The sequence below is a fragment of the Hermetia illucens genome, chromosome 6 (assembly GCF_905115235.1).
Source record: "Hermetia illucens chromosome 6, iHerIll2.2.curated.20191125, whole genome shotgun sequence".
NCBI classification, from domain to species: Eukaryota; Metazoa; Arthropoda; class Insecta; order Diptera; family Stratiomyidae; genus Hermetia; species Hermetia illucens.
Window position 1 is genome coordinate 18,964,143 of NC_051854.1, and position 12,748 is coordinate 18,976,890.

General features: G+C 42.1%; 1 protein-coding gene across 2 annotated transcripts in view; it reads right to left on the reverse strand.

The window, feature by feature from the left end:
* LOC119659327 (mucin-16-like) overlaps nucleotides 1–12,748 on the reverse strand; it is a 273,395-nt gene that overhangs the window by 170,821 nt on the left and 89,826 nt on the right. For both annotated transcript variants that reach the window (XM_038067360.1, XM_038067361.1), the window contains exons 3-4: nucleotides 8,605–8,694; nucleotides 2,602–2,828 (exon numbers count right to left, since the gene is read on the reverse strand). In XM_038067360.1, coding sequence (XP_037923288.1) covers nucleotides 2,602–2,828; nucleotides 8,605–8,694 — 317 coding nt within the window. The remainder of the gene's footprint in view (nucleotides 1–2,601; nucleotides 2,829–8,604; nucleotides 8,695–12,748) is intronic.

The following is a 12,748-nucleotide window of genomic DNA, read 5'->3' on the forward strand; positions in this document are numbered from 1 at the left end:
GCCTCCGCGCAATAAATGAGGACTGGCAAGATTATTGTCTTGTACAGTATGTTGAGACGTTTCTGGTGAAACAGTTTTTGTAAGCTGAAATATAAATATTTCATCGTCGTAACTGTTATCCGTTGTGGTTTACGACCGTAGATAGGAGAAGTTTTCAACGATCTGCCACCATGTACTTTGTCTTGCCTTCATTTATGTGCAGTCCGAGATTTCGCGCCGCCTGCTTGATTTGGATGAAGGTAGACTATACATCTCGGGTTGTTCTTACCATAATGGAAATATTGTCAGCGTACGCCAGTAGTTGGCTGGACTTGAAGAGCATTGCGAATCACTTTCTCCAGGGTCAGGTTGAAGAGGACGCATGATCCCCTTGTCTTAGACCGTTGTTGATGTCAAGAGTGATCCTGCTGCTTTTATCTGGCCTCGTGCATTGGTTAGGGTCAGCCTAGTTAGTCTTATCAATTTCGTCGGGATACCGAATTCTCTCACAGCCGTATAGAGTTTTCGCAAGATAACGGAGAATATCTTATAGATGGTACTCAGCAATTCAGCAAAATATAATTCTTGCACTGTGTGATATCCCCCTTTTTATGTATGGGACAGATAATGCCTCTTTCTCAGTCGTCAGGCATTGATCCGCTGTTCCACACCTTGGTGTAGTTCGTCGCCCCTATATTTAATCAATTCGACTGTAATTCCATCGGCTCCTGGCGACTAATGGTTTTGAAGTCGGTGGATTGCACCGACTGTTTCTTCTGTGCTTGGCGGTGGTAGTATTTGTCCGTCGTCTTCATCTGATACAATCATACTGAGTAGGAGAGGAAGAAAAGATAGATTCAGCTCGTAGGAGGGACTTAACCGCGATGAAGGCACCTCCACCAGCTGACTTACCTGAAGCTACTCGATCTCTGCGAAAGACAGGGAACTCCTCAAGAAGTTCCGAGCTTAAAATCCTATTAACCAACCACGTCTCAGTGACACAGATGAGATGGTGTTGGAAACCCAGGGCAGAAAGATTGAAACACGACAGCTTGGTGCGTAGGCCTCTCACATTTTCATAATAAAGACTTAAGCTACTTGAAAAGTTGCATATGCTGGCCGGCGAGTAGTTTATTCCGCTGGTAAGGTTTAATGAATACCTCTTGGGGCCAAAAGGAGGGTAGGGCGACGGCATCGAAGTTATGTGGATACGTAATTTTGAAAGATGCAATTTCGCGGTCGGTGCAGCCACCCTCCGTTAGTTTCGTGCACGAAAGAGGCGACGGAGATAAGCCAGCTTTACTTCTGATGTAATTAAGAACTTCATCAGCAGAAGGAGTGGCTTATTCTCCTTAAGTAACTAAAAGTTACTTAAGCGGTGAAGCGACTTGCAGCAGAGGGCCACCCGAGTGCATAGGAGAAGTGCTCGGAATGAAGGCGGCTGTTGCCTGGTACACTGCGCCGGAAGGTATTGATAATCCGGTGGAGAGATCCCAACGGTGGGGGAACGGCAGCCTCTCTTGATGAAGCACGTTCGACGGGCAAAGATTGGGTTGGAGGGTACGCCGGGAAGGTCGAAGCTATCGGAGCCGTATTAAAACAGTGCGAAGCAATTGGAGTAGGTGGATTACGTGCACTTGGATCGTAAAAATCAGGTTGCTCGCTTAAATCTTTCGTTTTTACCCCTATACAAGCAAACTATGACATGAAAGATGCAACGTCTCATTGCAGAATATAATTACATTTTACATGAATATATGTATGATTACATTTCTTCAATTTATTTAAAATATTTTGTGTAAAATTTGTTAACATTAACTTCAACTGTCAATAAGTCTATCTAGCTAGGTAGCTGTCTGCCTGTAAGGTTTACTTGACTCTCTGTTAGTTTTGTTTGAAACCTATCGAAGTGAGATTTTGTAGACGAGTCGGTAACGGTAAAATGTCTTTCCGATTAGTTTAAGATTTCTGATTGAACGCCTGAATCATATTTCTAAAATAAATTTGAAAGAAGGGCGAAAATCTCGATCGAAAAGGTCACCAAAGACTCAAAATGCTGTTTTTCTTTATATAAGATAGAGTCTACGATATGTTCTAAATAAGTGCTTTGATAAAATTATTGATAGCTTTTCATTTTTTCCATGGTGCCTACTTAAGTATGCATTTAAGAGTGCAGAACTATTCTGTATGATTTCCGCGAAGCTCAATTGCTGAGTTTGGATTTGGTGAAGCCGATGTTTCCCCCAAGTGCTTGTATCTTATTTTAGGTAGGTTACAGTTAAGTGTTCTTTTAATAATCGAATTCAAATTATCGCCGAGTTTTGTCCCCGAATAAAGCAGATGAGCTTGGAATTTATAATATAGTGACTCCTTGCCATTCACGTTAGTATTACCTTTTTAAGCAACTCATTGGTTGTCTATTATATTAAATAATATTGGAGGAAAGTCTTTAATTTAAAAATAAATGATAATAAATTAATTTTCGTTAATAAAGTTTTTGGTTGAATTATTTGGTTTTATGAGGCCTTTGACAGCGGATCCATGTTCAAGTAAAATCACTAAATTACAATTTTCACTTTGCGGTGAATATTCTTCAAATGAATTGTATATATGTCAACTTACCAGGTTGAGGAGACAAACCGCTTCGTTGAAGTGCAGGTTCGCTTCGAGCACTTAATGGGTTTAGATATTTTCCAGCTATTTGTTGATTGAGCCATTCGCTCGATTTTGAAATTGATTCTTGACTTTGGTTGCATAATTGGCATTCCCAACCACTTTGGCTGGGTATCCATATTGAGCATGATTGACCACGACATGCAATTTTTTGGCAATTGACACATTTTACAGAGCTGAAAATAGAACAAGTGAAATTTTAGATTTCGTCTGCGTTTGCGAGGAATATATTATGGAGGAGATATATTTATTTTTAAAGAAAGAATTCTTTTATCGAAATGGTATAAAGAACAAAGCTTACAGTATAATAATCTTACATATATTGATTTGCGAATATTTTTATTATATCCAAGTAAACCCACATTTATTACATTTTTAAAAAGTCACCCCAAAATATACACTTAGTATATTTCTTTCAAAGCTAAAAACTCAATATTCATTTTTGCTTTGTTAGAATCGCTTGTCGATTTTGAGCAAATGGTTAAGGTTATGAGTAAGCTCTCCATCAAAATTTTCAATAAAGAAATTTTGCATTAACGATCTAAATGGCATTGAAGTTTGGATAGTAATAACGATAAATTATTTCCACAGCTTCGAGCAGAACGAACATGGTCGGACTGTTTTCTTGTAAGAAATTCTATATTAAATCTGATTTGAACTTTTATTTTGAATTTTGCATACATCTGTGTTCGAAATAATAGGAATAACCAAAGTAACAAGAGAATATATTTTAAGAAATATATTTAGATTTATTTTACAGCATTAATTTTTATTATGATTTATTATACTGGTGGTAGATGGAATTCAGGTATTCTTTGCTTGGTGGTGAATAGCATCAATTCCGTTTTGGTTGGGTTTATGCTGAGTCTGCATCTTACGGCCTACGGGCACATCTTTCGCAATGCTCTTTCCATGATATCGGTCATAATGGATGGAAATATCCGTGGTACTAATATCACCAAGTCGTCGGCATACGCCACCATCTTCACTTCGCTGCTGTCCAATGTTCGTTAAATTTCGTCCATTACTATTAACCAGAGAACCGGTCAGATGGCACCACCCTGGAGCGTGCTTCGCAGCTCTGGTCAAGTGGTTGTCTCCCAGATCCGACTGGATTATCCTGGTACTTAACATGGGCATAATCTAATGCGTAAGATACCCCTCCAATCCAATACCGGTTAACGCTGTACTTGGTACTAATGTTGTTAAAAGCTCCCTCTATATTCAAGAAGGAAGCTAGTGTATACTGCTTTTACTGCATCGACAATTACCTCGTGGAGAGCGGTTTCTGTGAATTTTCCTTTAAGGTACGCATGTTGGGACTTAGAGAAAGGCGTTCTCTCCATAATTGTCCTTAAGTGAATGTCCAGGACGCGCTCTAGGGTCTTCCGCACGAATGAGGTCAGGCTGATTGGTCGACAGTCCTTGGCGGACTCATGGCCCCACCTGCCCGCTTTCGGTATGATAGCCACTCGTGTGCGTCTTCAGGACTGTAGTACGTATCTTAAAGAGATGCAGCTCTGGTAAATCTCAACAAGCCACGGCACAATCTTTTCCTGCTGTTTCTGTAGCATGACTAGCATTACGCCATATGGGCCATTTATATGGGGAGAAGCTGCTTATAGCTCAGTCGATCTTATCATTGGTAATTACCGATTTGATAGTCTCGCACAGCTGGGGTGGCAGCAAAGCCTGCAAGCAAGGTTCTGACTCACAGTCCTCTTCGCTGGTGGGAAAGTGCGTTTGAACTAGCAGCTCCAAGGTTTCGCTAGAAGATTCCGTCCAGAAGCCTTCCGACTTTTTAAGAAAGGATGGGTTCTTATGTTCCTTAAACAGAATGTTACTGAGCCTCGCGGATTCACTGGTGCTTTCGATGTTCTAACAATAGTCCAACCAAGACCGCCTCTTGGCGGTCCTGATGGCCGACTTGTTCTTCTTCAGGCAGTCCTTGTATGGCTGCGAATATTTTTGCCTGTAGCATATGTTGAAGATTTCTCTGGTCAGTTTCCTAAGCCTGCAGAGATCTTCATTCCATCTTGACCAAACTTTCACCAGTCGATCGTCTAGGGGTCTCTAAAGGGTTTGGAGGCCTCTGCCCTGTTACACACCGATAAGTCTGAAGTACTAATAAAATCAAAGAATGACTGCACTCTCGTTGATTTCTGAGTTGCTCCAAAGCGTATGCCTTGCATTGGCGTCGCAGCCTATCAACAGGTTGGCTTTCTTTGCTGCTATGGTGTTTGTCAGATGTTATAGTTCTTCTGGCGGAGTTGATCGGCTATGAGCGATGTAAACCGAGGAAATATACACGTCCTCTGCCTACCCCCCTCCTCGCGTGCTCCACCTTCACCACAACTTGGTCGCTGAAACTCAGGTCCGGACACAGAAAAGCGTGCAGACTCTTCCTCGCGAGAATACATGCTCTAGGTCTGTCCCGACCAGCGTCTCCTGTGCTATGGAATAAATTAAAATATTTGCTTTGGAGCCCTTGGATAGTTCGGCCGCCTCCGACCCACGGCTCCTATATTAGTGCGATGTCGATGTCTTCTTCTAGGAGGAAGACAAGCAGATTAGCCGGGGCGCACTTCGAGCGCTACAGATTTATCTGCGTTACCCTCAGCATGATCTCCTTGCGTGGGGGGTTCGTTAGCCCCCATCGGATCGTCACATCCGCCAAGAGCTCGTTGGCGGCGTCGATTGGATCTAAGTGGTCGTCCGGTTTTGCAGGCGGAATACTTTTACCTAACTTTCCTGACTCCGAATCGCACTTTACAGTCGACCTTTACCAGTGCCTCTAGGTACTCTTCGTTTATTCGGAGTAGTAAAGGTTGGCTATTTGTCTGAGGTTCCTCCTCCTTGATAACAACTCAGTCGTTCATGGAAATCCTAGGGTTTTGAAGACGCAGGAATTGGTCGACCTTGCCTTTGCCCATGCGAATCTTCGGCAACCAGATGCGAGCGAACGGTCTCCTGGGAATCTCGTCGTAAGGGATGACCTTGAGTTTTACGCCCTCCCAGGCGTCGCTGATCTTAGCGACTCACGAACCGAGAAAGTCCCTAGAGTACTGGTCCACGCAAGCTATAACGTGCGCGTGTTTGCCTTCCTTGTCCAGGATCTGCTCAAAGACCATCCCAACAGCCTGACCTCAACACTAGTCTATACCTCCGGCACTAGTTTGCCGCTAGCGGAATTACCATCCGCCAGCGCCACACGTAAGTGGCTCCTGGTCACGTCGCTGACGGGTTTCGCAGTTCGTAGGCCGTCGGCTGACTGTTGCTGCGCAATTTTCTTCGGATGTTGCTTAGCGTCTAAGTTCTTGCCCAATCTGCTCCGCTTCTGATCTTGCTCGACCTCATCTTGAGATCGATTGTGTTTCGAAGCGATGGGCTTCGCCTTCTGCTCGTCTGCCAGGCGTTTGCTATTGTATTCCTCAACAATCGCCTGCTATTTAGAGAGGTCTTTTTATCCCGCACGTCGACAGTATCGGCCTCCTTATTATTAGCAATCTTGCTGAGAATATGCATGGCCTTCTTATACTAGCTCTTGAGCAGGACACCAGTGCACCTTCGCTACTTAGTCGGTTTCCGGCGACCGACGTTCTTGTCGGTTTTCACTTTCGAGGGATCCCTCATCGTTGAGGGTATCGGGTTAGGAGTACAATGTCTGGTACTCGCTGCACCCAGTTTGACAAGGGTGGATTCCAGACTAGTCCGTCTGGCGCCTAGCTTCGGGAGGTCCCCACGGTTGGTTTCAGCACACCGGTGCTACGGCTGGCACCGAGTGTACTGCTCTTGACGGCTACTGTCTCCTGGCTGGATGCCAGCAGCTCATCCTCCGTTGATACGCCTGGCATCACCCCCTCTTCTTCTATCGTCGAATTGGTTTTCTAAAAATTGAGTCCATGTCTTGGTCCCACGAGTAGTCCGGGAAGAACGTCCACTCTGGCTGGTCCGGCCTTATTTGAAACTGAAGGTGTTCAAGGTATTCAGAGTTTGCATACTAAAGACCAAGCTTCCCATTGACCACACAGCCCTCGACGTGTGCTGTTCCGCCTTGGCTTGTGGTCCTTCTCCAGTGCAGGAAGGACGATCCCCGGGCTGTTGCTTCGGTCCATTCCCCCGCTAGATCTACTTGCCCCTAACACATGACCTGCAGACAAGCAGATCCTCGTCAGTTGGATGAGCCTACTCCCAGCCCGACCCTACACACTCCTGGCCCGTCCGAAGATGGTTTCCACCGACCACCACGAAGAGGTCGTGTGAGGACTTGCCGAATTATGCAACCATAACCTGAAGCATAATCAGACAAGGCCGCCTCCACGACAGCTTCAGTTTGCCAAAAAATTTATAGACGAACCAGATAACATTTGGTGCAGTATATTATGGTCGGATGAGATGAGAATTGTCCAATTTGATACCAGCAAAGGAAAACAATATGTAAGACGGCTTTCAAAGCAAGAATTTGGTGCGAAGTTTACCACACAGATGGTCAAGCACTTCTAATGGAATGCTTTTGGATCTCTTGTAAGGATCGTCAATAACATGGATGCCTACTATTATGTAGGGCAAACATTAGAGGCCGTTATGTTACTTTACGCTGAAGAGAAAATGGTATTGCGCTTTGTCTTCCATCAGGATAATGATTTGAAACACACATTCAAAAGAGCAAATGATTGGTTTCGAGCCCATAACATTAGAGTTATTGAGTGGCCAGCGCAATCACCGGACCTTAATTCTATAGAACATCTTTGGATAGATGTTAAGAAAAGAGTCAGGGATGCAAAACCAAAAAATAGTGAAGAGTTATGGTAAGCTGCAAAAAAATACGTGAGAATCAATACCGCTTACAAGATGCTCTCTGATAGGGTCTATGTGGTCCAGATATCAAGAAGTAATTAAATGGTGGAGTTACTTCATATTGAATGTAACACAAATATTTTTCTTATAGGAACATATCCAGATTTACTAGTATACCTTTCCTCTATTTGGTCTTATTTTTCGAACAAGCAGATGAACAAAATGGAGATACACTTTAGCATCAATTTTTGCAGTTTTTTTATCCTTAACATAAAAATTAATTCTGTGAAATAAATCTAAATATATTTTTTAAAATGTATTCGCTTGTTACTTTGGTTGCTCTTATCGTTTCGAACACGACTGTATATAAGAGCACATGGCAGACTATATTGAATTTCAGAGTATTATGATACCAGTCAGTCAATCATTTATAGGGCCACATTGCTCAGTTGCCTAATGGAAAAAAACAAATGGGTATTTGGAAGATTAATCTAGATAAAGGGTTGTCGTGGGAAGTGCCCTTGATCATTCAAGTTTGTGATATGACTACATCAATCAGTTTGTATGATGACTTTGCTGCTTTTATAATAATTTAATGTTGTTTTATTTATCCGTGACTAGTTAATTATAATATTGTAAATTAGATTGGATTTAGCTAAAAAAAGGAAAAATTTCGATTATAAATAAAATAACAATGCTTCTCTTTAAAAAAAAAAATGAGAAGCAACTTAATAAATCGATATTATAAGAACCTATCGATAATTGTTCAAAAACTGTTCAAATTGAGTTGAAAGAAGTTGACAAGCCAAGGTATCTATTCCTACTATTATCATTCCGATGGACAAATAGTGCACGAAATTCAATATATCTTAGGAAAGTCAACATCTAAATATAATTTGTGTATTCTATCGCTTGCATCTTAAAGCCGGTTGAAATTTACCTATATAATTATCATAATATGGAGTGGGTTCGACTGTAACCTCAGGCAAGGTCGAACAAACTCTTTAAAAGTCAATTTGAAGTGTTTGGTACATATGTGTATGCATATTATGCGTTACTTCCTCAATTCACATCATTTCACATTGAGGAATAATTTAAATTGTTTGTATTATGTATTTGTATCTTTAATACTTGTAAAGTTAAACATTTGCCTACCTTTTTATGTTTTCTGTATCCAAATTAATGCAGCAGACATTACATGGTTCTTCTGTGCGTTTCTTTCTTTGTCGTCTCTCTGATATTTGGCTGAAAGTGAGAAAATGATATCTTAATTATAAGTAATTGAGGAAATGATTTTTTTATAAATGAAAATATATGGTTTGATGGAGTTGTAAAACAGGAAATTGGTATGTTTGTTGATAATGATGGACTCTTTTATCTTATAAATTGATCTGATATATAATATATTTGTGGGTGACTTGGTTTATTGAAAAACTTAACTTTCAACCTGACTGACAACATTTTTTTTATTTGAGGTAAAACCGGCTCACGTATGACTTTTTCCTATTAAAAGTGGTACCAGTCGACTAAACTTGTCTATCCATTTCCCCCATCCAGGCATCCAGTAGATGCCGGACCGGATTAATTGGGCAGAAAGCTTCCTTGACTTTTGTGATCAGCGGACGCCTATTTTTGAACAGAAATACTAAGAGGCAACTCACCACACGCTGCGTCACCTTTGCCTTGAGAACAGCGTTACCAAAAGTGACTAAGTGGTAATCAGTCCTTTAGATATAAACTAAGCCCAAGCGTAACTATTTTGCTTGAAGATCCGGGAAGTCATAACTCAAAAACGGGGGTTCGTGGACCACAAAAGTAAGAGAAAGAGTCTTCTCAATTGGTCCGGTCTGGCTCGGATTTAGGGATCATTCAATTCTCAAATAAAATGATTTCACTTTGGCCTAGTTTGTGAATATAAGGCAATTTTCATTGGGATATAATTCGCACTAATGTCATATTTGCGATTATATACAAAGGAGCGATTACCACCTGTAGCTACTTTAGATTACGGTGCTCGCAAGGCAGACGGAAGGCAGCGCCTGATGGGTTGCGTTTGCCTTGGATGAAACCGTTAGTCAACATGAGGATTCGAGTTTCCTTCACCAGCTCATTCTGTATTTTTTTAATTTGTGTGAGATTGCTATCAAGTATAAATAAAATTTATCTTCCTTCGGCTTTATGAGCTTGTCAAAGTCTTTGTTTTACAAGCGAAGTATAAAACAGTATTGACGGAATTACTCTCGCTAACGGCAACATACCTGTAAGTGTCACTGTAGTATTAGCCATCTTTTGGCAGGAGTATTCTGAATCGTATATATTTCATAGCCTAGATGACCCCTGACATACATTTTGCTAGAGTGGTTCTTCTGTCTCCTTCGCTGGAGTCAAGCTTTCCTTTCTAGGGTTTCACCGAAACTTTATGGTAATCTCCGGGGGCCAGAAGCACGAGAATCTTATAATACATTACATTCTACAGATGCAAGCCTAGTACATAGCCTTATGGTTCCCCGGGTAGCAGTATATGCAGTTCGTACTAAAAAAATCAGTCTGAAGTAAAGGGTAACTTTTGACCATTTTCGCCAAGGGCTCAACACGCCAACATTATATTTTTGTTGAGAACACCATCCAAACCCGAGGCCCATTTGTCCTCCCCTCAGACCATAATACACTCCTTCCTTCTCAATTATCAGATAACTCTTCCTACCTTTTTAACTGTTTCTGCTGAGTTAACTTTCATCTTTCATTCATGGGTTACTCATTCGGTTACTTCTCTCCTTCAACTGGAGCTCCTCAAGGCTCTATACTACCAATTACTTCTCCCTGGTGCTTTGGTGCATCGGTGCTTGGTGAAGAATGTCAGCGAAACTACCCAATGCCCAGCATTCTTCCTTGATGGTTTTTGACAAGCAACACTTATGAGTTCTGATCTTCTTTCCGAACATGGATGCAACCTTTTTTTTTGGGGTAGGGTAGGTGAATGCATTTACGCACACAGTATTGGATTCCCGATTCGGTACGTCGTTGGACTACCAAATAAACACCTCCCCATCGTCAGAGAACTAGCCTGCAACCGTTTGTCACAATACTTCGGGCTAATCCCCGAACTCTCCCGCCTTGCGGAGCGTTCAAATCAGGGAATTCCTTTCACCAACGGGAGGGGAGAGGAGGAAAGGAACTATCAGTTCAAGGAACCTCCTGCCATCCGGTTCATCCATCGGTCGGGCTCTATCTTCTTAGCAACGAGATGGACCCGAACGTAATGGACAACACGGCTTCACTTGTCACCACTCCTCAGTATCTCTTCGATAATGTTGTCTGGCGAGAGATGTCCTGTGTTTAAATAGACCTGCTGACGAACCCCATCCCACCTTCCACAAGAAAAAAAGGATGCAACCTTACACGGCAAGCTGAAACCCTTCGGGTATGAAATCCTTGCAGAGCTATTCTATTTGTACGTAATCCGTAATATATAAGCATTTAGCTTGCCAAACTACTCACTTTAGTGTTATATTGATATTTGGTGTTTTGGGTTGCAGTAAATTTACAAGGATGCGACAACTACTGCAACTTTGTTAGTAATAGTACGACTTTGACCAAACTTAGAGATATCATACTCCATGCTATAGTCTATATTGCTACAAATTTTTATGATGTGCATTAAGCCGGATTTAGCAAGAACTGCGGAACTACTGACGCGATACACACTGCACGGTTACTCATGGGAAAACACCGTGTGAAGCATCGTCCTCTTTACATTGAATTTCTGGATTTTGTGGAAGAGTCTGATGATATGCTACACGACGACGAACTTATTTGGTATGCTCTTCGACGACACTTAGTACCAGAGGAACTCGCGCACTGGGCTCAATTGCTTTACCAAGATCCGAAAAGCGAAGTTCGAAGCGTGGTGGGTGTATCAAAATCGCTTCGTGTCTCTGTCGGTGTTCATCAAGGAAGCGCCTTCTCTCTCTCACCACTCCTCTTTGTTCTCGTTATGGAGACGGTCAGGCGGGCAGCCAACGTCCAGCGCCCTATACACTGCCTTATGCAGATGATGTCTTCCTAGCATCTAATAGCAAAAATGGTTTCGAACAACTTATCCAAAAGTGGATTTATCGCCTTATGCAACACGTTTTCAGACTGAATGGAAATCAAACTGAATTTTTGACGACCGATCCCCATGAAACAGGCACAATCACTGTCAGCAGCAGTGATCTGTCGGGTCTCTGGTCAATGCTATTAGCCAATGGAGAACTGCGTTATGAAATTGTTCCACGCATTAACGCAACTAAAATGGTGTTCCACAACTAGTGCTCTTCGTCTTTCACAATGTCGTTCGTCTTGTCGCTCTCTATTGTTCTGAGTTTTGGCCGATCGGCACCAACCGGAGAAAAATTTCGAGAGAGGCGTCTTCGATGGTATGGTCAGGTAATTCGCGCTAACGAGAATTCACTCGCCGAGACTGATCTGAACATCGAAGTCGATGGTAAGTGACCGTCCGAAACCGATTTAAAAGCCTCCCGACTGCATCCAGGTTAGGAATTTGATAAAACCAAATGGCGAAACCGCTTGTGAAAGGGACAAACGCTGAAGAAAAGGAAGATTGGAATGGAAGGTATTTTGAAACTTGGATAATGTATAGGGATTTTTTTCAAATTTTCCGGTTGGGTTGCTTCTGAGGATGGGTACGCGAAAGAAATGATCACTTCTTAGCCCGTACTCCCGGTCTTCCGAACAAATGTCTAAACTTCGAAGAGTGCTAATCCAGGCCTTTCAATTGACCCCACACGACTATCTTCAGTGAAAAAGAATTGACACCTTGCATGTATGGAGACCCTCCCTCAAACTCAACGTAGAAGCATATAACTCACTGCAGGTATGGACGATGACAGTTCCCACCCGCTATCGTGTTAATCTAGTACAGCTATTTCTAAGGAAAGCTTGTGTGATTGACAGACAGACATGCAACCGATTTGAATAAGGTTTTGTTTTAAACAAAACCGGATTTCTTCATTAGAACTGTGCTTGGGTGGTGGACTTGACCGGTTATTCCAGTTTTTTTTGCTTTAATTGAATATTTCGTACCTCGTGACCGATAATAGTAAACTCAAAGGATGGGCCCACCAGGATTGCCTGGTCACTTTAAACATCCTCAATTTTTTGAGACATTATATGGGATAGGACTGAAGCATGGAGACAATATTGCCTGCTCGGTGCTCAGCTTTTATTTGGGGTGAACGCAAAAAGATGAAATCGAATGGCAGATAATAAAGCAAATAAAGCGTCTGCAAAGCACATT